At 41.8% G+C, this 27824-nt stretch overlaps 1 protein-coding gene, 1 long non-coding RNA gene and 2 other non-coding genes across 6 annotated transcripts in view; 1 reads left to right on the forward strand and 3 right to left on the reverse strand.

Annotated features, from left to right (window-relative positions):
- Window positions 1-485: 485 nt before the first annotated feature.
- On the reverse strand, window positions 486-12446 carry LOC114207150 (uncharacterized). Of its 2 annotated transcripts, XR_015768704.1 has the most exons (4): window positions 12197-12446; window positions 5496-5663; window positions 3180-4353; window positions 486-1392 (listed from the first exon to the last, which is right to left on the reverse strand). It is a non-coding gene; the product is annotated as an uncharacterized LOC114207150 (long non-coding RNA). The 2 variants fall into 2 exon arrangements; XR_015768705.1 differs by lacking the exon at window positions 5496-5663.
- Window positions 3537-3667, reverse strand: LOC114207202 (small nucleolar RNA SNORA63). The gene has a single exon (XR_003608802.1). It is a non-coding gene; the product is annotated as a small nucleolar RNA SNORA63 (small nucleolar RNA).
- On the reverse strand, window positions 3998-4176 carry LOC114207213 (small nucleolar RNA SNORA81). The gene has a single exon (XR_003608812.1). It is a non-coding gene; the product is annotated as a small nucleolar RNA SNORA81 (small nucleolar RNA).
- An 8361-nt stretch (window positions 12447-20807) lies between the features above and the next one.
- MCF2L2 (MCF.2 cell line derived transforming sequence-like 2) overlaps window positions 20808-27824 on the forward strand; it is a 254266-nt gene continuing 247249 nt past the window's right edge. For both annotated transcript variants that reach the window (XM_088025244.1, XM_028100844.2), the window contains exon 1: window positions 20808-21356. In XM_088025244.1, the coding sequence (XP_087881370.1) occupies window positions 21281-21356 (76 nt within the window). In that variant the 5' untranslated portion in view covers window positions 20808-21280. The remainder of the gene's footprint in view (window positions 21357-27824) is intronic.

Genomic DNA, 27824 nt, shown 5'->3' on the forward strand with positions numbered 1-27824 from the left:
AATTTGTGAGTAAGAAGAAACGAGGATCATAGTCAGTGTCAATTTTTCCCTAATAGGACCTATAATAGCAACTCTATGTTACTGTTATGGGAAAAAGAACTTTACTGATTAATTAGTTTATTAACACAGAAAATCTTGCTGTTAAGTAGCTACTTTGTATATGCAAGGAAATGTTTGCCACAGCAGAAGGAGAAATCTTACATTCTGTTACTCCTCTTTTGTCAACGAAGCAGATAATGCTTAGCATATGTTGCTGATGAACATCTGCAATTGACCAATTGACTACTCTTTGGGCCATGGCCAAACAGCAGCTAACTTGGAACTATTACAACTTTTTATGAAAAGCCACATGGGTTGTATCCTTTGCGTGTAATTCTGTAACGAGAATAAAATATTTATCACAGAATGCTGTTTTATTTTCTTTCTTGGAAAATATGGAATTATGGCAAAAAGTATAATTCTTTAAGGAATAAGGACCAAACAACTTTAAAGAAAAATATTCTTTATTATAATGTATTGAGTATTCAATATGCAACATGGCAATTTTTCTGGGATTCAGCCGTAGGATATGATTGTTCCTGGTGCTTAGCAAAAGCCTCCGGTGCAGGGCACCTGGGTGGCTCAGTCTCTTGAGCATCTGACTTCAGCTCAGGTCATGATTTCAGGGTCCTGAGATCGAGCCCCGTGTCGGGCTCTGTGCTCAGTGGGGAATCTGCTTCTCCCCAGAGCATGAGCTCTCTCTCTCAAATAAATAAATAAAATCTTAAAAAAAAAGGCTCCAGTGCACACTTATCACTAATAAAATGTTTTACTGAATAAAAACACAATACCAAACAAAAAGAATTCAAATACTTAAAAAAAATCATTTTCAAATTTGTTCTATTCAGTCTAATGACCACACAATAAAAGTAGATACACTAGTTTAATAGAATTGGCTCCTTTTATACAGCACATATTGTCCAGTCCACAAGTATAGTGTTAGATGACAGAGAACACTCAATATAAAACAATTTTCACAGAACTAGGAAATAAACTTCTAAGAATGATTTTTACAATCCCACCTTTCATATCCAACTTCAGTATTCTAATTCTAAAGACGATAAAGCCAATGACCTTCCTCATATGAGCTCATGAGTAAGAGTAGCATTCTATCAAAATTCTGTATTTCTGATCTGTTATGAGCTTTGAGACAAGCTTCAAATATTCCCAAATAAAAAAGCCCAATGCACGTTGTTATCACCTAGTCCACAAGAGCGAGTGCTGTAAGCCACATTCATTGGCATTTCCTCCACTGTGGTGTTGTAGAAAGTCTCAATGTCATGAAGAATCTGCTCGTCTTCTTCAATGTTTATGGCCACAGCTTTGCTCCCAAATCAACCTCCACTGCCAATTCTGAACAACAACAAAAAATTATTAATCAGAATATTGCTTATAAAGACGACAGGAACTACTAACAATATGAGCTACTTGTTAAGCATCAGTGGCTGTTATTTGCCAGGATTATGCGTAAAGTGCTTCTAACTAGATGCTAATCGCAATATCTAGAGAAAAAGAAAAGGTTTCTTTTGTAGTTAGTGCAAAAGGATTCCTTTGGCTGCAAAATCAGATTCTATTAGGCATCTTAAGCCTTATTATTTATAAAGCAGATGGCAGTACTGTGTTTGTGGTAGTGAAATTAAAGCCCCAAGAGGGCCATCCAAGAGCAGTTGTTGGCCTGGGACAGATGTAAACACCAGGGCCTAAACACAAAGAACAATTACATAATTCATTTTGACACACTTTTGGAACTACCAACTGCAAATATAAACTCTAGAATGTTGGCTATTATTTGGACTACGTTGTCCAATGTAATAGCCACTAGCCACACGTGGATATTGAAATTAAAATTAAATAAAATAGAAAACACAGTTAATCAGTTGCATTAACCACATTTCAATAGCCACATGGCGGCCCGTCACTTCTTTGTTGGGCAGCACGGATATAGAATATTTCTATCACTGCAGAAAGTTCTATTGGACAGACTTGGTCTAGGACTTAAAACTTTTTACAGTGTGTGTGTGTAAGGAAGCTCCAAATATCTGTTATGGTAACCCATATTGATCACTGCTTTCTGCTCAGTTCACCTCATACACTATAACACAAGGGGCTGGGATATATTTACCACTGCAGCTCTCTACTAAAACAGATAATATGGCCAATCAAAAATGTCTTGGCTGGAGCAATTTAAAAGATCAAATGAGCAGGACAAGAGAAAAACAAATATGGAAAAACTGACTCACTCTTAATCCAAACAATATGCTATTTCACTCATGAAACCATGTCCTAAATCAGGCCAATGCCATTTCGGAATGCTGCCTCATCACCTATTTGTGTTGACTACTGTATTTCTTGAAACAGTTCTTTTTACATTAGTAGCAAGACATAATTCAATTTATTTAGTAATAAAACCACTATACCCAAGCGAGGGTCAATGTAAATTTCTACCAGAAAATGCTAACAAAATCCTAATTATAGAAGAATCATCAAGGAAGCATGAGATACGAATAACAGGACAAAAAAAAAAAAAAAAGACTCATGTGTAAGCTAAGGCAACCAGATCTAACAGGATTATTGATTTTTCCTTTGAATATCAATTGTAGAAAATCCAAAGTCTGGGCTACATTTCACATTTGTTCTACTATGTTCTGATCAACCATGAATCTTCCCAAGTAGAATTTAAATACATCTTATCACGTCACTGGGTGATAAGATTATTTTCCTCATTCATATACCTGATTTTAAAGGTTGTCTGGCTAACAAAATCACACTTTGACAACAGCACATACATTTATTTCACCGGAATAAAAGCAAATACTCAATGAAGATGACAAATAGTCAGCTGAGAATATAGTTTTCACAAGTAGTGGGCAGCTCATAGTTTATAACCATAGATACTAGTTGTTTATAAAAATCATGAGCCCGAGATTATGATAGTAGATATTCAAATTCTGATTCAAAAAGCACCTGCTGTACATCTTTCAGGCCTTAAAACAGTCATGAACCACACATAAATCACAGAGCTCACTGTGGAGTGTGGTCTTCATTCCCTCACACAGCTAGAGCTGACCAAGACTGCTAAAAATCTTCCCCTCAACACCAACTGTGGTAGATAAATACAATTAAATAAAGAATTGAAATACCAGTAGGTTGGTAGTAATCAAAATGTGGTTTATCCCTTATATGAATTCCTTCTTGATAATGTCTCTCTTCTGTCACCACCTGCAAAATATGAATAAGCCTTAATCTCAAGAGTCATCCATCAAATCAGTGTTTATTTTTTTTAAAGATTTTATTTATTTATTTGACAGAGAGGGACACAGCGAGAAAGGGAACACAAGCAAGGGGAGTGGGAAAGGGAGAAGCAGGCTTCCCGCTGAGCAGGGAGCCTGACGCGGGGCTTGATCCCAGGACCCTGGTATCATGACCTGAGCTGAAGGCAGATGCTTAATGACCGAGCCACCCAGGCGTCCCTCAAGTCAGTGTTTTACTTGGTAAACATGTCTGAGACCATGCATCCCTGGCTGCTAAGCACCATGGCGGACAGGGCTAGAAAGGTAACAGCTTTATTTTGAGCAGGGGGCAAAGACAAGGCAGCACTTTACAGCTACATTGTAACTAGATCCTGCATCAGTTTATTAAGGAAATAATTAGATGTTAACACTGTCTTAACTAACAATACTAGGGAAGAACTACTCTTATCACATCAGATACTGAAATTCCTGGCATGTGTTTGCTCAGAAGCCAGTTTACCCTTGCGCTGTGTTCCGAAAAAGAACAGCATGTGTGGTCTGTCATTTGACACAAGGAACATACAATTTTCTTCCCTCCAGTATTTCAGAAAGGAAAATGATAATTCCTAACAGAGTCAGAATAAAAAACCATTTGATTTCTAACTCTCATCCTATCATTGGAAGGGACCAGTTAGAAATTCATTCTATTAATTCTGCCTAAATACAGATATTATCGTCCCAAATCTTAGAACAAAGTATGCTGGACTTAAGAAAGAGGTTCATCTCAGTTTTTCTACTATCTGGTATAGTTATTTTTCTTCTTGTGTTTACTTTGCTGGCTTTATTACAAATATGAAGGCATGATACTAGTTTCTGCAATTTTAGTACAGAGCTTAAGTAAGAAGGTAAAAAAAAATTCTGGCCATAATTTTTATGTGTATCAACAAAAAAAACATTTACCCTTTTCAAAAATATTATAAAATATTGACCGTTTCATAGGTCAATTCTTCCTTCTTCATCAGAATTTGAACTTCTTTATAACTTCCAACATATTGATTGACATTAAGGCAGAAAGCAACCCAACCTTAAAAAAAAATAAAGAGAGACGACTAATTATGTTGACATATCAATTAAGTAGATATAACAGTTTTCATAATAATAATAGAGGAATAATGTTTGAGACCAAGCGTCCCTGTCTTACTATAGAATTGAGCTAGACAGAGATTGTAGGAAACAGTTGCTTTCAGCAGGGGGAAGGACAATATAGCACTTCACAGCTATACTGTAACAAGTAACCCAACCCGCCAGCTATAGATGAATCATGTGCACACCTGAATACTTGTATTTACTTTCTAGTAGGTCTTGTGGATTTGGCCTTTAATCCCTGGACTGAGCATTTTTATCTGCTTCATCCAAAACAAGCATCTGGATCCATTTTGGAAAGTTAAAAGAAAAGTCTTACTTAAGTGTGGGTTGTGCATGGAGACTTCCTTCCAAAGACTATAAAGTATGGAAGAGGGGTGTGAGCAGGTAACTTTACCTGAAGAAACCTAACAAACACAACCTCAGCCAGGGGACCAAGGTCAACATCAACAGAATAATCTTTAATATAATGAGATGAAAATGGCACTTTTCCTCTGTGGTCTCCCCCCCCCACCCAAAACCCCCATAACCCCAGTCTAATCTTGAGAAAAACATCAAATTCCAATACAAGGACATCCTACTAAATATTTGACCAATAATTTCTGACTCCTAAAAACTGTCAAGGTCATCAAAAACAGGGAAAATTTAAGAAACTATCATAGCCAAGAGGAGCTTAAGGAGACATGACAATTAAATGTAATGGGGTGTCCTGGGTGGGATCCTGGAACAGAAAGAGGACATTAGGTAAAAACTAAGAAAATCAGAGTAAATTCTGGACTTCAGTTCATAATATTGTATCAAGGTTGGTTGGTTCATTAATTTTAACAAATGTACCATATTACTGCAAGATGTTAATAATATGGGAAACTGGTGAAGGTATATGGAAATTTTCTGAACTATCTTCTCAATTTTTCTGTGAATCTAAAACTGTTCTAAAATATAAAGTTTATTAAAGGAAAGTCTTAGTATCATGTCTAGATATTCATGCATGGCAATTGGCTTAAACAGGCTAATTATTTTCTCTCCCATACGTCAAATATCACTAGTTTAAAAATGCCCTCTGAAAAATATGGTGATACTTACAAAGATATCTTGTATTTAACATATTGAATGCTCTCCCTGCAATACCAACAACTATAAGTGCTATTTCAGCTTGTATGCTGTGTGTTTCATTTTGAACACCATTTCCACAATGCAGTCATAACAAGTTGTTTCCATATGGTAGTCAAGTGCCAGGATTGCTGTTTGGATCTAAAAGTCAAAGCTTAAATTATTATGTTGTAGAAAAACAGGTTCTACCAAGCAATTTCTGAAGCACACAGCTAAATGCTGAACTGCTCATATTTACTTTCAGATTCTGGTCCACAAACAGCTTTTAAGCAGTGATTCTTTTAACACTGAATCACTTCTAAGCTTACAGAATTATCAAACTGCTTCATGATAAAATCCCTTTCAGTGTCTCATTTTTAATTAGATTTTTGTGCCTTTACAAACTTGGGATCCTCAGCTTCCTAGAGATACCAGTTAGATAATCAAAGAACCCAGACAAACATTTCCTGCATTATTCTTCTATGTGCAGGACATGTAAGTAGGGAAACAAGTTCTGTTTTTGCCTATAAGTAGGCAAATTGTTCTGTTATGTATTCACTGATTATCACTACTTTAAAACTAAAGGGATTGGGGGGATGGGGTAACTAACTGGGTGATGGACACTGGGGAGGGTATGTGTTGTAATGAGCACTGGGTATTATATAACACTGATGAATCACAGACCTGTACCCCTGAAACAAATAATACATTATATGTTAATAAAAAAATTAAAAAAACCAAAATCTTTCCAATAGGAAACTATGACATACAGCCTTGATCTTCATAAAGCCTACAGCTTTAAGAAAATCTCCCATAGCTAAGAGCAGTGAGTTTTGAAAACAGATAGCATGCAACAGATATGTCACAAACTATGAAGAGTCCCAACTAATTACAGATCATTGCAGTTTTCATGCTGCAAAATTGCATTTAGACTTAACAATAACACAAAAGGCATGGATTCTGTTACCTTAAAGAAAAGAAAGCTTTATTTTCTCAGTCTAGTGAGATAGAGCCCTGCAAACCATATCTGCAAACCTAGTTCCTGTTTAATTTGAAATAAAAACTCTATGCTTGCATATGGACAATAATTAAAAAGAAGGTTCTGAAGGTTCTTTACACCAAATCTTAAGCTATTCTTCACTTTTGTAAAACCTTAAGTATCTAAGGATTTACGTTCCCCTGGCAGACAGCCATTAAGCAATGACTGAGGGTACAGATATAAATACACTTGTGCTGACCTCTGCAATGACTACACTGATCTCAGAGTTCTTCTGTGGGATTGAGCCACCTCCAGGGCGACATGCTTGACAGTGCAGCCTGCCCAGCCTCCTGATACGATGCACTGAGACAGACACATCACTTCTGTGCGGTTCTTCCCCAAATGGATAGTCTGAATCTATGTGTGAAGAAGTATTGGAAAAACAACAACAACAATGGAGGGATGTTCTATAAAAAACCTGGCCTCCATTCTCAATGATTGGCACCATCCTCTACTCATGTATTTTTAGTACATGAAGAGATCTCTATTATGGATACACTCACGAATGCCAAAAATCACTTCATCATCTAACCTATTAAAAATCATGGAAGACAAAAACTGAGGAGCTGTTCCAGAATGAAGGAGGCCAAAGAGACTTAACAATTAAATCCAACATGTGATGCTGTATGCGGTTCTGGACCAGTAAACCATTTTTTTTCCTTTTCTTTTTTTTTTTTTTGGTAAAACGTTCATTAGTTGGACAATTGGTGAAATCTGAATAACAATATTGCATCTCTGTTATTTTTTGATTTTGATAATTGTGTTATGATGTAAGACAATGCTCTTGTTTCTAGATAACACATGCTGAAATATTAAGGGGTAAAGAGGCATAATGTCAGTAACTTACTGCCAAATGCTTCAGAAAAACATTATGTGAGTATATGATATGTGCAATCGTATTTATATGCAGAGAATAAAATAAATGTGTTATGAATAGTAACATTTAAGAAATCTAGGTAAAGAATATTGGAATTCTTTGTCCACTTTTATAACTTTTCTATGTCCAAAAACATTTCAAATTAAAAGTTATTAAAAATTCAAAATACAAATATCAAGCCTACTAACATTTATAATTTATAGAAGAGAAACAAGAGAGGTCTTAAACTGGCAGCTCCTTTGTCTTGTTTTGCAGTGTTTTAAATCTGAATTAGATGCTTTCTGAGGAAATTTCATATGCAGATCCAAATTTCCACCTTCACTTGAAAAATCAGTAGATTGTAACCCTGTGCCTTATCCTCTGGTGGCAACTAGCGAGTGGCCACCTGCTTTAGATGGGCATATGCACTGCACGTCACTGGGTCTCTACCTCTCCTTATTTTTCTTACAACTTTTTTACTCACTTATGTCACTGGGCCAGCCCCCTGCAGACATTTGAGTGTGAGGCCTTTGATTTATCCAGGAGCTCCAGCTCTGCTAAATTTAAGTGATTTAATCTGAAGCTGTATCTATGCCAATTATTAATTTTAAAAAAGAGGAAGGTAAAGTGAAAAGTTTGTTCCAGCCCAAGAATCTCTTGTGAGAAATATGTAGATATGTTTTCATTTACTAGAAGATGAGAGATGACACAAAAGGCACTTAGTCAGAATTTATTAAATGAATCTGGAAATTAACAATTTTAAATATAAAAGGGTTGACTAGGTGAGATTTTTTTTCCCTTGTGCTCCAAAGATCAAAATTAACCTGGGGAAAAATTATGAGGGCTATTTGGGAAAGCACATATTTTGGCTCTGTTTAGAGGGAAGAACTTTCTAATGGACAGCCGACTGAAACTATATTAAGCTACTTTCAGGAGGTGATGGATTTCCAGCTTCCTGAAGTGTTAGAAAGAGGTTGGGCAACAATTTAGTGAGGATGCTAAATGGTGGGATTGGGGGCTGCAACACATGTACGAGGCAGCCAGGATGAGTACCTGTCATTGAGTTGACAGGTACTCAATGTGCTCGGATCCATGATTCTATGGGGTGCTTAAGTCTCTAGGTAAACCAACACTTCCATCAGAGGATGGTGAAGAGAAGAGGAAATAACTCAACAATAAATCATGGGAACTCAAGGGCATCTGAGTCTCCAGGGTGTGAGTTAGAAGGAGAAACCATGAGCCAGCCAGCCAGTGTCCGCTGGGGCCATTGCTCTATCTCTAGTCCCAGTGTCCAAGGAAGTGGCTACAGATATGGAGGATGCAGCCTAGTGAACCATGAGGAGGAGTGAGCAAAATACATTGGAAGGCATCAGCACAGGGTACAGGAAAACCTAGTGTGTGGGTGAGACCCATTTTTATAACGTTAGGGGAATAGTTAAGTTATTTTTAGCCTTTATGAATGCAAAGCTCTACTTGGTAATAAAACACATTTGTAGAAAATGCTGTCGAAGACAGAAAAGCAGGTTTAAATGAGGCTTCACAAAAACATGATAACTGAGGAAACAGAAAAGCACTCTATGCCTTATGTCATGTCTGAATTTTGAAAGCACTGGTCCCAGCTTTCTCCTTGAGGATGAAACCCAGAGCTTCCCAGCAGAAAATTTCTCCAGCTGAAGCCCTCAGAGGGGAAATTGATCATTGTGTTGCTGAACGATTGTGTGTGTGTGACTTCCAGCCTCAAACTCTGGGTGGCCTGACAGGTGGAGTAAGAAGCCAGTGTGATGTGCAGTCCCACAGTCTAGGAAGAGGAAGGACAACATAGTCCCTAGTGAATGGGACAATATCCCATTTTTAGGAAAAATGCTTTAGCCTGTGCTCTACTAAACTACCATGGGACTATGGGACTCCAAACTGAACTATGATATGACAAGGACAACATTGGTGGTGGGATGGAAACACTAATGTTTGCTGGCAGGAAGCTCAGAACTCAGGTATTCTATTTCCTCCCTAACACTGAGATCATTTGCTGAGGATGGCTTGTAAGGGATGTCAGAGGTTTGCAAAGAGTGAAGAGAATCTGAAACAGCAATTGCATAAATTGAAAGAATGAGGTGCTGAATGCCCAGGTGAAGTTGACTACCAAGAATTTCTTTTAGTATCAAGTGTTCTCAGTGCACAAGTTTCTCCAGCTCTTCTAGGAAGCTTGATGCAGGAAGAAGACAAATAGTTGGATTCATTCATGGTTGCAGTTTTCTCTGGTGGACAAATAGCTAGTAATAACTGACAGCATGTATAACCCTCGGGGGTGCGGAATCAAGTTTTTGTTAGGATTTTACAAATAATCAAGGATCAGATATGATAAGCAACTTGTTTATAATCACTTGGGTAGTAAACAGTAGTTGCTAAGATTAGAACTTCAATCTTCATAATTCCACATTCCTCCTTAGGTAATGGAACGGTTTTGTAGGTTTTTGAAGAAAAACTGCAAAAAATTCCCAAGAGGAATTTTAGGGAATAGTCTGCAAGTAAACTATTTTGTTTTGTTTTGTTTTGTTTTAGAGAGAGAGTGCAAGAGAGAGCAGGCATGTGGAGGGGAGAGGGGGACCGGAGGGAGAGGGAGAGGGAGAGGGAATCTTATGCAGGCTCCACGCTCAGCAGCAGAGCCCTCTGCAGGGCTAGATCTCACAACCCTGAGATATAACGTGAGCCGAAATCAAGAGTCGGACCTTAACCAACTGAGTCACCCGGGTGCCGCTGCGGATATCTGAGTTTCAGTGAAAAGAAATGTACTATTCAATAACGGTTAAAACAAGTATTTTAGAGGGGCGCCTGGGTGGCTCATTCGTTAAGCGTCTGCCTTCGACTTAGGTCATGATCCCAGGGTCCTGGGATCAAGCCCCACATCAGACTCCTTGCTTAGCGGGACATTTCTTTTCACTGAAACTCAGATATCCATAATATTTTTAATTGCTTGGCTTTTTAAAACTTAAAATAAAAATTTAAAAATTAAATATTAATTATAGAATCATTTAGTATGTCAAAGAGTCACAGTTACTAAAGGTCAAATGTAATAGCTAATAGCTAAAATTTATAGCTGAAAATTAAAATTAAAATTAATTTTGATGTCCTAGGCACTTGCCAATCCTATGAAGTGGATACAATTATCATCTTTATTTTATTTATTTTTATTTTTATTTTTAAAGATTTTTTTTTTTGAGACAGAGAGAATGAGAGAGAGAGAGAGAGAGCACACGAGAGGGGGGAGGGTCAAGGGAGAAGCAGACTCTCTGCCGAGTAGGGAGCCCGATGAGGGACTCGATCCAGGGAGTCCTGGATCATGACCTGAGCCGAAGGCCGTCGCTTAACCAACTGAGCCACCCAGGTGCCCTATTTTTATTTTTTTAAAAGATTTTATTTATTTATTTGACAGAGAGAGACACAGCGAGAAAGGGAACACAAGCAGGGGGAGTGGGGGAGGGAGAAGCAGGCTTCCTGCTGAGCAGAGAGCCTGATGCGGGGCTGGATCCCAGAACTGTGGGATCCCGAAGGCTTAACGACAGAGCCCCCCAGGCGCCCCTATTATCTTTATTTTAAAGAAGAGGAAACTGAGACCCAGAGATATTATGTAACTTGCCTACTGCCATCAAAGTGGTGGAACTAGGCTTTGAACCCAGGTGTGTTTCATTCCAGAATTTGAGCTCTTAGCCTCTATAGGATATACTGCCTTCATAGTGATGTATGGATCTCCTGCAATACATATGAATATAACCTTGTCTGCTGACATCAAAGCCAAATGATATGACATTGTTTATTAATTATAAAATATACTTTCATCATCAAAGAGCTATATTCCTTGACAGTTTAATACAGTTATTTCTTCCCTAAAATATAAAGTAAATGTTATAGAGCAGAACTAACTCTACAGCCCTCTGAAAGGTAAGTTTGCTTTTGTTAACTGGATTTATTCCAACAATAGGAAAGAACTCCCCAGGAGTCTTCTCCTGATGAAGGACAGCAGAACTGAAATGGGTTTTTAAGGTATTCTGGCCTCATTACCCACTAGTTGCATAACGTTGGGCTAGTCTCTTCGGGTTTCATCAGAACATGGATTACAACACTCCCCACATAGGGACTGCTGTGTCCCTAAGCAGGCTGTAAATGGTTAGGAGGTGTACAAGTGTTATTCTAGACTAGGGTTGCCAGATAAAAAACAACACAACCAGTTCGATTTCAGACAAATAACAAATAATGTTTTATATTTAAATTTCTCTTTATATTGGGGACATATTTATACTCAAAAATTATTGTTTATCTGAAATTTAAATTTAACTAGCATCTTGTATTTTTTTTAAAAAAACGATTTTATTTATTTGAGAGCGCGCGTGAGCGAGAGCACACGCTGGGGGAGGGGCAGAGGGAGAGAGAGGGAGGGCAGACTCCCCGCTGAGCAGGGAGCCCAAGGCGGGGCTCCATCCCCAGACCCTGGATCATGACCTGAGCGAAAGGCAGACGCTTAACCGACTAAACAACCCAGGCCCCCCTCCTCTTGTATTTCTATTGCCAAATCTGGCAACTCTATGGCGAGGGGAGCATGGAGAATGGCAAGCCCAGCTCCACTGTCCTCCACCTCCCCGCCCCCCACTAGAGAAACTGAGGCAAAAGGCGGGCTGAAGGGTGAACGTAGGGAGGGGAAAGAAAGGGAAGGGCTGGGTGTAAAACGATTCCCTTTCGGGGGTGGGACTGAAAGCAGAATCCCGGGTCTCGCAGATTCTGTCCTCTGGTCCTCCTCCCCCTCCTCACCTCTCTCTGCGCTGGCAGGCCAAACATCCTCCGCCCCTGAGCCGGACCGCAACCGTTACCTCGGCGGCAGCAGCGGGCTCAGGAGGCGCTCCCACCGGTTCCTCTCAGTCGCCATCAGCAACACCGAGTCCACAGAGGCCGCCACCACGTCCCGGGAGCCCGTTTGCTTGTTGATGTGCGACTGCGTTTCAGATGTTACCCAAATCATTCCTCCATTCCGTCTGGAAGTCTCTTGTCCTCCTCTGGCCACCGTCCAGGTCGGAAGCAAGAACTAGACCAATCCAAGCAAGGAATTCGGGGAGGGGGGCGTCACCGCTAAAGCCAATCAAAGAACAGAGTTGAGCTTCAGTGGTCACAATTGGCCAATCGGTTTCCTCCGCCCTTTAAGTTGTCTGCCCGCTGGGGAGGCGTAGGCTCTGTCCTCAGCCTCCTTAGGCCCTTCGATGTCGGATAGGTGTGTCCTTCTGTGGTCTGTGGGCTTTTCTATCTCGTGGGCTCTAGGGCTAGGAACCCTTCGTGACCTTTAATTTTTAGAGGCTCTGAGGGGAAGAAGGGAAGGGAGCTGTCTTAGAATATAAAGGGATGTGAGCTAAGAAGAATACAAAGTTTTATGTTTTCAAGAACGTGAAAAACAGGGCGCCTGGGTGGCTCAGTTGGTTAAGCGACTGCCTTCAGCTCAGGTCATGATCCTGGAGTCCCGGGATCGGGTCCCGCATCAGGCTCCCTGCTCGGCGGGGAGTCTGCTTCTCCCTCTGACCCTCTCCCCTCTCATGCTCTCTCTCTATCTCATTCTCTCTCTAAAATAAATAAATAAAATCTTTAAAAAAAAAAAAGAACGTGAAAAACATATATTGAGAAAGTCCTTAATCATCTCAAAACCGAAATTACACAATTTTTAAATAGACTTGATTTTTTTCTATAAGGGTATTTAAAAAAATTGAGCTATAAATGACATATCACATTGTTTAGGGTGTACAATGTGTTGATTTGACACATTTATATATTGCAATATGATTACCACCATAGCGTCAGCTAACACCTCTATCAAGTCACATAATTATTTTTTGTGCATAATGAGATCATTTAAGATCTAATCTCTTAGCAACTTTGAGGTATATAATACGGTGTTGTTAACTGTAGCCACTATGCTGGGCATTAGGTCTCTAGAACTTATTCATTTTCTAGTTGCAAGTCTGTAGACTTTTTTACAGCAGTTTTAGGTTCATAGCAAAATTGAGCAGAAGATACTGAAGTTTCCCATGTACCCCCAACCCCCACCCATGCACAGCCTTCCCCATTATCAACATCCCCCACTGGAGTGATACATTTGTTACAATAGATGAACCTAAAGTGACACATCATTATCACTGAAAGTCTATAGTTTATGTTTGAGTTCATTCTTGGTGTAATTTTATGAGTTCAGACTAAGTTTTAACGATGTATATTCACAATTGTAATATCTTGAAGAGTAGTTTTACTGCCCTAAAAATCCTCTGTGCTCTGCCTGTTCATTCCTCTCTTCCCATAACCCCTGGCAACCACTGATCTTTTTAAATGTGTCTATAGTTTTGCCTTTTCCAGAATGTCATATAGTTGGAATCATACAGTAGCTGTTTACTGCTTTCACTAAGTAATCACTTCTTTCAGATTACTTCTTTCACATAGCAATATGTATTTAAGTTTCCTCCATGTCTTTTCATGGCTTGGTAGCTCATTTCTTTCTAGTGCTGAATAATATTCCATTGTCTTGATGTACCACAGTTTACTTATCCATTCACCTACTGAAGGGCATATTGGTTGCTTCCAATTTTGGCAATTATGAATATAACTGCTATAAACACCCATGTGGTGGGTTGTGTGGAAGGATATAAGAAGCAATTCATAAATTAGAAAATAGAAATGGGAATACTAATAAATATATGAAAAATAAAAATAGAAAAGACGGCTAGACAGAGGAAGTACAATCAAAATAATAAGGGGAAATAATTACAGAAGCAAAAAATTAATAGAATTGTATGGGATCACATTACTCACGTCTGTGTAATACATTTGAAAACCCAGATGAAACAGATGAAATTTCAAGAAAATATAATTTATCAAAACATCCTGGAAAAGATAGAAATTCTAAGTAGACAGTTTACCATAAAATAGATGTTGCCAGAGAACTGTATTTTCCCACAACTCCAGCCACAAAAGCACCAGGACTATATTATTTCATAGGAAAATTCTACTGAGAAACTTTAAGGAACAGATGACTTGGTTGCTATTGATTCTATCCTGGGCACAGAAATAAGGAAACCTTCCAAATTCTATTTATGAAGTGAGTATAACACTGATAACAAAATCTAATAAAACACACATATCTGATACATACACATACACAGTGACCATAGACAGTCTTTTTTTTTTTTTTAAAGATTTTATTTATTTATTTCAGAGAGAAAGCACACGAGAAAGAGAGAGAGAGAGCAAGCAAGCATGAGCAGGGGGGAAGAGCAGAGAGGGGGAAGCAGTCTCCCTGCTGAGCAGGGAGCCTAATGCAGGGCTTGATCCCAGGACTCCAGAATCATGACCTAAGCTGAAGGCAGATGCCTTCATCTGACTGAGCCACCCAGCCTGCCCCAACCATAGACATTCTTTTTTTTTTTTTTTTAAGATTTTATTTGACAGAGAGAGAAACAGCAAGAGAGGGAACACAAGCAGGGGGAGTGGGAGAGGGAGAAGCAGGCTCCCTGGAGCCTGATGTGGGGCTCGATCCCAGGACCCTGAGATCATGACCTGAGCCAAAGGCAGATGCTTAATGACTGAGCCACCCAGGCGCCCCAACCATAGACATTCTTATCCAGTAATCAAGACAGCATGATGTTAGTGAAAGAATAGACAAATAGATCAGTTAAACAGAATAAAATGCCCTGATATAATCCCACACAAGTATAGTCAACTGATCTTTGACAAAGAGCAATGGAAATTCAATGGAAAAAAAGATAGTCTTTTCAACAAGTGGTGCTGGAAAAACTGGGCATCTATAGGCGATATAATGAATCTAGACACTAACCTTACATTTTTCACAGAAATTGTCTAAAAATGGATATAGACCTAAATGTAAAACACAAAGCTATAGAGCTTCTAGAAAAAAATATAAGAGAAAATCCAGGTGACCTTGGGTTTAGTAATGACTTTTAGACATAACACCAGATGCATGATCCATGAAAGAAAAAAATCAATAAATTGTTCTTCATTAAAATTAAAAACTTCTGCTCTGCAAAAGACATTGTTAAGAGAATGAAAAGATAAGCCACAGATTGGGAGAAAATATCTGCAAAACCTATATTTGATAAAGGACTTCTGTCCAAAATATATAAAGAACTCTTAAAACTCAACAATAAGAAAACAAACAACTTAACTAAGAAGGGGGCAGATACCTCACCAAAGAAGATATACAGATAAGCATACCAAAGGTTGCTTACCATCATATATCATTAGGAGTTGCAAATTTAAACTGCTATGAGATAACACTAATATCTATTAGAATGGCCAAAATCCAAAACGCTGACAACACCAAATTCTGGTTAGGATGTCGACCAACAAGAACTCTCATTCACTGTTGGTGGGTATGTACATGGTTTTACAAGACAGTTTGTAGTTTCTTTCAAAGGTAAACATAGTCTTACCACAACATTGAGCAATTGCATTCATAGGTATTTACCCAAATGAGTTAAAAATTTAGGCCCACATAAAAACCTGTGCACAATGTTTATAGCAGTTTTATTCATAATTGCCCCTAACTGAAAACAACCTAGATGTCCTTCAGTAGGTGAATGGATAAACAGATGCCTCTACACAACAGAATATAAAGAATATTATTCAGTGATAAAAAGAAACAAGTTAACAAGCCATAAAAAGACACAGAAAGAACTTAAATACATATTGCTAAGTGAGGGCAGCCAGTCTGAAATGGCTACATACTGTATGATTCCAACTATATGACATTCTGGAAAAGATGAAACTATGGAGACAGTAAAAAGATTAGTGGTTGCTCCAAATTTGAGGGGAAGGGAGGGTGAATCGGTGGAGCATAGAAGATTTTTAAGGCAATGAAACTATTCTGTGTGATAACTGTCATTGTGGATACATACATGGCATTATGCATTAGTAAAAAACCCATAGAATAGTACAACACAAAGAGTGAACCTTAATGTATCGACTTTAGTTAATAATGTATCCATACCGGTTCATCAATTGTAACACACATGCCACACAAATAAAGGATGTTAATGATATGAGAAACTGTTTTGAGACAGTGGGTTTATGGGAATTTTTAGTACTTTCTGCTCAATTTTTTGGAAGTCTAAAACTGCCCTAATAAATAGTCTATTAATGAAAATCATACATCAAATACTCTTTAAAATTTCAAGTGGTTTTGCCTATGGGTGATGGAATTATGATCAATTTTCCTTTTCCCCACCTCTTCTTTTCAGTTTTCTGTACTTTGCTAATATGTTCTGCAAAGAAAATACATTATTTTGACAATAGATTAAATTTGAGAAAGGACGTATATGGGGGAGGAGAGTGAAAATACAGAGGTAGAGGCAGGTGTATCGTCCCCTCCAAATATACACACTTGCGTACCCCCATGCTCCCCTGTGCCTGGGCAGCTGGTTTCGGGAAACACAAGGTGACAGTGGAATGACGGTCAGGATGGTGTGAACCCAGGTGACTTTTTCACTCTTTTGGGTTCACCTATCTAGTCAGCTGTGCACTAGATAGCACATGGTGTGATTCCTTAGAAAAGAATATGGTCTTATGTACGAGTACAGCTGGACTCCTGGTGTATTGAGGCTTATCCTACCAGGCAGCACTGGGGGAAGGAGGCAACATTGCAATGTTGAGGCAGTTCCAAGACCTCTGTGAGATGAGAGGCTTTGACTGATGGCTATTTTCTAACTCTGGGCTTGGTCCAGGAACTGTGGGGTTTACAGAAGTGAATAAGGTATTTTCCTTGCCAAGTAGCCCAGGGTCCAAAGCAGAAAGGACAGTGAAGATAGAGTGGGATGTGAAGAAAGAGGCCCTTTAGAGGGGCATTATCCTGAGGCATTTGTGGTGACCCCTACCCCCTCCCACAGTGCACTTCTACCTCTCTTATCCTGCATCTCCTGTCACCTTCTCCCCACCCTCTTAACCTTATCTTTACCATCTCTCTTCCTCTTCTGTTTTCCTCTGCTCTATCTTAGCACAGAGCTTTTCAAACTGCTGGGAGCAACTCCTTACTGGGTCATACAAGCAACTGAGTAGGTCCAAACAATCATTCTAAAAAACTTTTTATTATGACAAATATTTAAACATGCATAAAAGTAGAGAGAATAAGTAGCAAAACAACCCATATACCACCTTGATTTAACAATTATGAACATTTCCCAGTATTTATCTCATTTATTCTCCTTGCTAAGGTAGTTTAAATTACAATGATGTTTCATCCCTAAAAACTTCAGCATACATCTCTAAAAGAATAAGGACATTTTCTTACATAACTGAATGCCATACTTTCCAAATGAAAATTTCCCCAATTTGGCCGTTGTTTTTTAAAAATGAAATTGAATAGAAAGTATTTTAGGGCTTCACATGTAGTAAGGGAAAAGAAATTGTTCATACAACTTTTGTTTTCATTGTGTGTATGTATGTCTACTGTGTCATGATGTAAATTTTATATCATACTGTGGTTTGCGGTCTAAGAAATTTGAAGAGCCCTGCTCTAGGCCAGTGGTGCTCAAAGTGTAGTCCCAAGACCAGCAGCATCAGTTTTCCTGGGGACTTGTTAGAAATGCAAATTATTGGGTTCCATTCCACACTACTGAGTCAGATCTCTGGAGGTGGGGACCAGGAATCCAAATTAAAAACCAACCAACCAACAAACCTGTATTTTAGGTGATTGTTAGTTTGAAAACCATGGATCTAGACTTAACTTGGTGACCGTGTGATGCCCAGGCATCCCTCACCCTCATCTGGTTCACCCAAATTGGGTCCTTTCTTTTTCTTCATTGTGCTGAGAGTTCACCAACAGAGGTAGAATCTACTTTGGCAGTACTTGGAGGAGGTTTCTCTTTCCAAGCTTAGGCAAAGCTTTACTTGAAGGCAGAGACTGGTCTAGATTCATCAGATTAGTAATATTCAGTTTCATCTTTGTACTCGGAACATGGTAAAATGAGACCAAAGCCCTTAAAGGGTTGTGAGGCTTAAACAATGTCTGTGAAATGCCTACCATTGCACCAGGCAGGGTAGTCACTTAGGACATGGTGGTGGCAGTTGCTGTACTTGACACTACCTCTCACAACCCTGGCATATGGCAGATGTTCAACGGATGTGACTGATAGCTAATTGATTCACTGGAGGAGGCAGGCTATTCTGGCTTGTTCCTTGATTTTGTCAGATATTGGAGCAATGTGATTTGTCAGAGACAGGAAATAGATCAGAATTAGGAAGGAGAAAAGGAGACACAGAAAAGAGGAGGATGGAGAGGAAGAAGAGAAGACAATAGGAATGTTCATAGTCACAGGAGCAATGGAGACAATGACCATTTGTTTTCCTGGGAGGGAGGCAAGGGGAGGTATGGGTTATTGCACACTAGGCGATCATATCTTCTTAGTTACAATGACAGGATTTCAGAACTGGAAAAGGAAACTTGGAGACCACAGACCCACCTCCTCGTAGCCCAGATAAAGCAGTTGGGGCCCTGGAAGAGCACGTGTTAGAGATGGGGGGACAGAATTGGTTTCTGAGGACAGGTACTGCCTGCTACATCTTGCCATACATTCAGCCAATTAATCTCCATGGAAACCTTTTTTTTTTTAAGATTTTATTTATTTATTTGACAGAGAGACACAGAAAGAAAGGGAACACAAGCAGGGGGAGTGGGAAAGGGAGAAGCAGGCTTCTCTCTGAGCAAGGAGCCCCAGGTGGGGCTTGATCCCAGGACCCTGGGATTATGACCTCAGCTGAAGGCAGATGCTTAAACGGCTGAGCCACCCAGCCGCCCCTCCATGGAGACCTTTGAAGATTGTGAAGGTACAGATGTGGGAAAGGAGAGCAGGACTCTGAATGTGATTTCTTTTCTATGCCTTTCCTTTTCTCCCTCATTCCTATTTATCAGTTTCTTCTGCCTTCTCTTCCTCTCCCTCCTTTTCATGATTTTCACATGTAAGGACCTGTCCAGGAAGCCTGAGGTCACCGGATCTGCAAAGGCCAGAATGCTGCACATCATCTGCCTCCTTGGCAATGTGCTTGTTTCTAGTGATCAAAACTCACAATTGGCTCTGACTGGGCACCAGGGTTCCAACTACTATGATCAAGAAACATTTCATCTGGCTCCTCAACAATACTTGTGACTGTTGAATAGGCAGAGAAGCCACCACGGAAACGCGGTCTAAGGCTGTCTTACTTCTTTGTGTCTTTCACCCTTTTCTGACTCTTCTTCAAGTGGGTGCTATGACAATGACTGCTCTACTTGTGCAGGCAGAGTGCACTTACTTCACAGGAAAGAGTAACCCTCCACGGGGTTTGCTGTGGAGTAACGTCTCTTAACCACAGCCCACAGTTGTTACCGAAAGCATTTAAAAATGTACTCAGGCCCCTGGGGTGACTGGCTACTATTAGAAATTAGATCCGGAGTGTTTGCGGTCTGGCTTTTTACATATCAAAGAGGAAAGCTGAGCTTCCTGGCGGTGGCTTGGAAGCTGTGACGGTCCTGGCCTTCTTGCGACCAGATACTCAGGGTCCCCCGTGGTAGAATGGATTGAGGAACAACCTGACCAGATTCGCGTTTGCTTAGGCTTTGGCTGTGGAGTTCTGCGGAATGGGGTTAGTGTTTCGCTGCCTGTCAGGTAGATCTGGGGCCACGTGAGGAAGCTGCAGGACATCGATTGCCGCGGGGGAGCGGCCCAGAGAAGACGCTCCCGGGGTTGACAGGGAGGGGGGCCCCGCGTGGGGCTTGTGCCAGAGCCTTGTTAGGACGGAGCCTTGGCGCGCCTGACAGTGGCAGACGGAGCGGTGACGCCCTGGAGTAGCTGCACAAAGGAAAAGGCCCACACGGTGGAGATGTGTGTGCGCACAGCCCGCGCTCCCGGCTCCGAGTGCGGGTGCGTCCGGTGCATGCTGATTACCGCTGAGACGACCCCTGGGGCAGGGGCGGCGGTGCGAGCAGCCTCCCCGGCGGGATGGCTGCACCTCTCCCAGTCAGCCCCCTCTTCGCCTGGGCCGCTCTGCAGGCACCTGGCGGGCAAGGAGGGGGTCGAGGCAGGCGTTCAGAACCCCGGTACTAGCAGGAGCGCCTAAATCGCTGTCCCCTCTCCCCAAAAGCTGCGAGGACACGCAGTGAGTCGACCCACTCCGTGGGCCGCGCCGTGGGCTCCTCGCAAGGCAACGGGCGCAGCTTCTCCACCTGGCAACAGACAGCGCTCGGGCGCGTGCGCGCTGCCGAGGGCGGGGAGAGGTGGGCGCGGAGGCTGGAGCGCCGGGCGCGCCGCGGGGCGTGAGGTGGACCGCGCGCAGGAGCGGGGGCCTCAGGCCGCCTGCCGCCCTCGCCTTCCGCTCCTCCGCCCTCCGCTCCTCCACCCGTCAGCCCTCCGTGCGCGCAGGCTCCGCACTTCCTCCGCGTGCTGGCAAAGCATCGTTCTTCCCGACCCTACCGGAAGGCGGCGCCGAAGACCCGACCTACGGGGACCGCAAATCCAGAGACCCCAGCGCTCCCTCGGCGGGGGAAGCCCGACGCTCGGTTACAGCGTGATTTGGGGCGACTGCTTTTCTTACCTCCAGAACTGCCATTTCCCCTCTCTCAAAGCCAGACATTACGTTGGCAAAGCTGCTGGATTTTAATCTTTAAGACAATTCCCTGAAGGGCGTGGCTGGCCGAGCGGCCCAGGAAAGTTGGCCTGGGCTGGGAGTGACTCGTTTTGTGCCTGAAGAGAGCAAGGAAGAATGTGAGGGCAGCGCATCCTCGGAAGGAGATGTCTTTGAAACATCATCCATAACAGCAGTAGAAACACTTACGTGTTGCTTTGTTTTGTTTACATACCTGAGTGGCTTTTCGGTGAAATGCTATTTTGGTTAAAGGAAGAAATGGCCCCTGAGGAGCTCAGCCGGCGACTGGCCACAGTGATCACTCATATCGGTAAATGGAGCTTTTTCTTTGCCCCCTTGCGTTTTATTAATGGAGGTGGGGGCGTAGTCTCTGGGGCCGGTCTCCTCCCCGCGCTCGCCCGCAGCCTCCGGGCAGCGCCCTGCGTGGGAAGGCGGTGGGGTGCGGGCCGGGCGTCTCGGCCTCGCTGCTGCTGGGGGCGGCCAGTGCAGCCACCCCTGAGATCCTCCACGCCCGGCGGGGCCGGGGCAGGAGGCGGGGGCGGGGGAGGGGCAGGTGCCTTCACCAGGCAGGTGCCTTCACCAGACGGGTGCCTAGTCTCCTGAGGGCTGCTGGGCTGTTAGGATCCGTTACCCGCGCTGACCCGGCGGGGGTGGGCAGTTGTGTCGCGGTTTACGACATAAAGAGAAAGGAGAGGGAACTTGAACGAATGCGGATGGTTTCCAGCAGAAACTACTGCCAACCGCGGAGGCTGGTTCACAAGCGAGCGTAGTGAAACGCAGGCTACGGTAGAGGGTACGCAGCCTGGCGCCCCGGCCCGTTGGAAGTACCGCCTGGAGGTGTCAACACACTCGGGGTGAACCCCGATGACAAGCCAGTGCAAGCTTCAGGAGACTGAGCAATGTTAATCCTCTTCCATTGAGTTAAAAGAGGGCAGCAGAACACGCATGCCTTGCTCCTGAAATAGGGGTTGTGGTGGAAAGACAGGCCCTGTTTAGTAAAGAGGACATTGAGACAGTGGTACGTTGAGTCCTTCTTAGCACTTCCTTCTCCCACCCCTTCCCTGGACCTCCCCAAATAAAAATGTATTCAGGTAGAGATTCTTTGGATAAAGATGACTAGAATTATCGGGGTAATTTTCAGTGTTGGTCACTTAACGTTGAGACCCTTCCATAATGCAAATTAGTTCTAAAGTCAGGACGTTTTTACCTCCGTATTCTGCCCATTTGCTAAAACTGCCTTCTTAGCGTTGTATATTACATGTTGCTTCAATTAATGGGTTTCGTTGCTCCTTGAGCACCCTAGTCCAATGTATTTAGTGCAATAATGATATACATCTTGAATGATACACCTGTGGGGATATACTTTGTGAAGATGATTTATCTGGAAAGACCCAGTTTTGATGATTCATTTTAAAAAATTTTTCTGGTGCCAGGGTGGCTGCTGAACTGGTTTTTCTTTGAGACAAAAGGTCAGTAGAATCCTACCAGGGAAGGCTGAATGTGAAATATTGCTGGAGGCAGGATGAGACAAACAGAATTTGGAGTTTGAAATATTGAATGCTGAAATGATTGTGCTTGAAATTGTGCATATGCATGAAGTTGTGGTGTAGGGAAAGAGCTGTGGACTGGGGGTATGACTGTCTGGATTTGAATCCCTCTTGGACAAGTCATTCACCCTCAGGCTAAAAATGGGAATTTTAATAATCCTTTCTCACCTAGCTCGAAGCCTATTTGTAAGCCAGTGTGGGTAAAATCACCATCTGAACTGTGAATGTGTTATTGGTCTTATCCCCATACGCCACTAAAGATCTTGGGCAGATCACTGGGCCTCTCTCGGGGTGAAACTTTCCATCTGTTAAATGAGGAGGTAGACCTGGATGATTATTAAGACCCCTCCTATTTCTCTGGGTGTAGGATCTTCTCGAAGATCTGGTAGGTCAGTATTCCTTGGTTAAAACCAGGCTGCCTCCGGGGCCCAGGCTGTGGTATGTTTTTGCCCATCTTGCTCCCTCCCTTTTTCTATAGTTACCTCCATGAAGGATACAGACATAAATTTGTTGTAGTTTCTGCTCTCAAAGAGCTTCTAATGATCTCTGGCATTTGTGTGTCTTGCAGCATTCTGTATCCTCCTGTGTAATCTCACAAACCTGTGAAATAGGTTATCATCCCTATGTTACAAATGAAGGAATTGACACTTAGAAAGTTTGTCTTTTAAGGTTTCAGAGGTAATGAATGGCAGGCTCAGGACCAGAAGGCAGCTGTTCAGATGGTCTGTTTGGGGATCTGATGGAGGGGGCAGCCAGCCTTTACCTTCATGGAGAGTCGCACTGAGTAGCCAGTGGAACATCTCTTAGGGTGGATTGGCTCAGTGTTTGACTGTTTTTTTCAGACATTTTCTTGTTGAGCAGTCTGAGGGATGTGATGAGTCAGGGAAGGGTTGAGAAGTGCTTGGAGCAAGACTGTAGGTTAGAACATTCCCCTGGTTCTATCCTAAACATTCATCTGGGTAACAGCACTGTGCCACCTCTGTCCCCCCAGCCAGTTCCTCCTCCTGCTGGGATTTTTGCTCTGTTTTCACAATCCCTTAGACTTGACAGTTCAGATCTGGAGTTTGTTGATTCAATTTCTGAAATAACTCATGGGTCTCTCTCCTAATGTCCATTCCCACTGTGACCTTCCTGTGACCTGCTTCAGGACTTCATTCCTCCTGACTAACTATTGTGTAAACCTTCCGCCTCTCCTGTGTTTGCCTCTAACTTATACCAGGAATAAACACATAGCATTTGTATTTTCTAAAATCCTCATTTATTTGAGAGAGAGAGAGGGAGGGAGAGTGAGCACGAGCAGGGGGAGGGGCAGAGGGAGAGGGAGAAGCAGACTCTCCGCTGAGCGAGGAGCCTGGTGCGGGGCTTCATCCCAGGACCCCAGGATAATGACCTGAGCTGAAGGCGGATGCTCAACTAACTGAGCCACCCAGGTGCCCCCTGAAACCTTTAATAATACCTTTACATAGTCATTCTCTATAGCGTGGAGTATGAGCTCTTTGTACTTTATTTGGCACGCTTCTGGTTTTATCCCCCAATAATTAATATGTCTACATGTATGGTTGGTTAGCTTGGGCTATGCATTTCTTCAGCTTTGTTCCACTCTTTTGTCTGACTGTGTTTCCACCTCTACACTTTTGTGTCTGCTTTCCCTCCATCTGGAATGACCCCTTAAAATATTTCTCCACACAAAAATAGTACACACCTTCCAAGCCCAACTCAATGCTTCCTTCTCCAGGTATCTTTGATTCTGCCAGTGGGAAATAAAGACTCCTGCCTCTGAATTCCAAAGTACGTTTTGTTCTACTCCCATAACACCTCTCATTCTCTCCCTTGTGTTATGGTTAGTTGGTTTTTGTGTGCTTGTCTTATCTCTGCTCCTAGACTCTACATTACCAATCTGTCATTACCTAACACGGCCTTCCTCTAAGGAGATGCAGAATAAATGTTTGCTGAATAAATGAATGATTTGTTGTGCCTTGGAATGGTCCTTGAGTATTGAGTAATGCCATGCAGTTTTTATATTTTTAAGGACAGTTCTGAAGTGTTTGTGGATAACTCTTGCCTCCTAAATCCCATTTTTCAAGTAAACATTAAGCTCTTCAAATGTTCCTCATATGATATCATTCACTGTTGGGACCTCTTTTGAATTTTGTTAGTTTGTTGGATACCCTCAAAAAATATGCAGCTCACATGTGAAAAGTGTCCAGACATGTGTTACCCATGCAGTACACAAGTAAGACTATCCTTTACCCTTTGTTCTAGACTATAGAATCACATTGGTTCATTTATAAAATTTCAGAATCAAAAAAGAGTGAAGCACAGATAGCTTCACTGGCAAATTCTCCCAAACATTTAAAGAAGAATTAGTACCAATTATTCACAACCCTTCTCAACAATAGAAGAGGAGGGAACACTTCTCATTTTTTCAGGCAAGTATTACCCTAATACCAAAATCAGACAAAGACATTATAAGAATAGAAAACTATAGGCCAGTATCTTTTATGAATGTAGATACAAAAAGCCTCAACAAAATACTAGCACCAAATCCAGCAACATATAAAAAGGATTATACACCATGATCAAATGTGATTTATCCTAGGAATGCAAGGCTGGTTTAACATCTGAAAATCAATTGATGTAGTACATCTTATCAATAGAATAAAGAAGAAAAACCACATAATCATCTCAGTAGAGACAGAAAAGGTATTTGACAAAATTTCATACCTTTTTGTGATTTAAAAAATACCCATAGGAAATGGTCATTTATTGAATTAGGATTTCTTAGAATTGGTGTCTAAATAATATTGATTCTGGAGGTGATCATCTTCTCTAATGTGGAGGATGTCAGTGCCTTTCAGTGAACTAAGTGAATGTCCATGAACTAAAGCTGTGCAGTCTTTGCCAGCAAACAGCTTTAGCACATCACTTTGCCTCCAAGTCTTGGTTCCCTCATATGTAAAATGCAGATATAATACCCACCTCACAGGATGGGTAGAAGATGAATGTGTAAATAGTGCCTTGTGAATGCCTAGTATCTGTTGGAGGGAGAAACTTGAGAAGCAGGGATAATGAGAATGGCTTTCGATACAAGGGCAACGTCATCTCCTTTGTCCTTTGCCCCAGTACATCAGAGGCACCATCAGTGTTCTTCTCTTCATCTTGCACCCACCTTCTTGTGCAAGTCTGTTCTAGTAGGGTTGAAGGCTAATCCTGACATGTTGCTTTAGAGAAGAGTTTATGTTCTCACCACCTGGGGCCACCTCTCTGCTTTCTCCTTTGTAGTGCCAAAAGCAAAACTCAGAAGCAGAACCCAACTGCCTGAATGTTGATGACTCTTGGCACTTGGGGCACCCTCAAGGTCTTCCCACTGGTGGTAGCAGGTTATAAAAGCACAGAGAGGGGAGTATTGCTGCCAGCAAGTGTTCCTCCCAGCCTTGGAGAGGGCCTCTCACTGATGGCTTCTATTTCCAGAGTGTCTGCAGGTTGTGACTGAGCTTGTTAGCTGGGACGTCTGATCTGCTTTTAACAGTTGCAGTACTAAAGCTTTAGTTGTCCAGTTCGCTGCTGGTCTCCAGACCAGGATTCTGTATCATCTGACCTTGAAAAAACCCGTGGAGTTAACAACCCATCCAAAGGTACAGATTTCAAGCAAGAAACTGGGAAGTCCAAGAAGAAGCGTAAGTGTTTAACCATTTGGAAATATTGGCCAAATTTATTGAATGCTAGGCCTTTCTACTTATGCCTTTGTATCTTTACAGCTCTGGAGAGTGGGTGTTACTACTCTCATTTTGAAAGATGTCAAAACTAAGAATTAAAAAAAACGAGTTCGGTAATTTGCTTAAAGCCATAGCGTTACTAAGAGGTAGGGTCAGGATCTGTCAGATCTGATTTCAAAGTCTATGTTCTATTATATCAAGGCAGAAATTTTTACTGCTGCTTGAAAATAATTTTTAAGAAACTGGGTATTTATATTAATTTGGTACCTGGGAATGATTTCTGCCTTGCCACTCCATTGTCTGCTCCCTGAGGGCAGGGAGATGTCTGATTCATCTTTATATCCTTAGATACCTGGCTCAGTACCTGGCACTGTTCATGAAAAAGCTCTTTCTTTTGTTTGCTCTATCTGAGTGGTTGGGAAGCGTCCTTGTTTGATCCACCCACCTGCTAGCTTCCCTGGGTCTCACTTTCTTCTCTCTAGGTCGCATTTGTGGTTACTCTCACCAGCAAGTCTCTGGCCTGCCTGTCTGAATCTCGAGGGCTTCCCTCAAGCCTGGCCTCCCCATGAGCCCTTTGTGGAATGGGCCAGGCCAGGCCTAGCATCCCACTCTTTTCTGAACACTGTAATAGTTGGTATCCATCTCATGTGTGTTTTTGAACATTTGATTGCAGTCTAGCTTGGATTTTTCTCTTTGTTTCAAATACTGTTATATATTTTAGTTGTTGGTTGAACATGTTGTAAAGTCTTTTCTAATAACATAGGCATGTCTTACTTAAGGGTAGAAATCCCAACTAAGATTGCTTTATGGCCTTGTAGGCTAAATTAAACCCATTATAGGAGATCAAGAATCACATGTTTAATTGAATGGAAAGAATGTCTATTCCCTGAATTTCCTCATCTCTAATGTAGAGTGATAATTATATAAGTCTCTGTTTCTTTTATAAGTTGGAATGATCCTATATAGTGAAAGTGGTCAAACAGAAATCCTTTGAGGACTATAGCAAAAGAGACTCCATGAGTATAGAATGACTTCAGTTGTTTGCTTTATGGACTAACAGGAGAAGCATGAAAAAGAGTGTTTTATTGCCTCTCCAATTTACTCAAGAGGAATACTCTACCAGTATTCCCTTAGTACTTACTAGAAACTGCAGCATGAGTGGGGCAAGCTTGCTCTGCAGGGCACAGGTTTGAAAAATGATGCCTGCAGGATGAAGCAGTGGGGCCAGCATGGCAGAGGAAGTGAGGCAGGGGTGGCGGAAGTTATGAGAAGGCCTCTGGACTCCGGGCCTTCACTGTGGCAGTGGCAGGAATTGTGAATGGCAGCCTTAAGTGAGTGTGGAATAATCTATCCTCTGGCTGGGAATCAGCCACTGTCCTTGCTTCTTTCTTTGGAATGAGCCTGGGCTGTCCAGAGATGCTAGAGAGAAATTCAAAGCCACTGAAGAGCATGCCTCTCATGCAGTGCACTTTGCAGATGGTGAAGCCATCGGGTAGTGAGGAGCTACTGTTCCAC

The sequence above is a fragment of the Eumetopias jubatus genome, unplaced genomic scaffold (genome assembly GCF_037043125.1).
Source record: "Eumetopias jubatus isolate StellerSeaLion01/CBP00866 unplaced genomic scaffold, mEumJub1_p1.0 scaffold_1, whole genome shotgun sequence".
NCBI classification, from domain to species: Eukaryota; Metazoa; Chordata; class Mammalia; order Carnivora; family Otariidae; genus Eumetopias; species Eumetopias jubatus.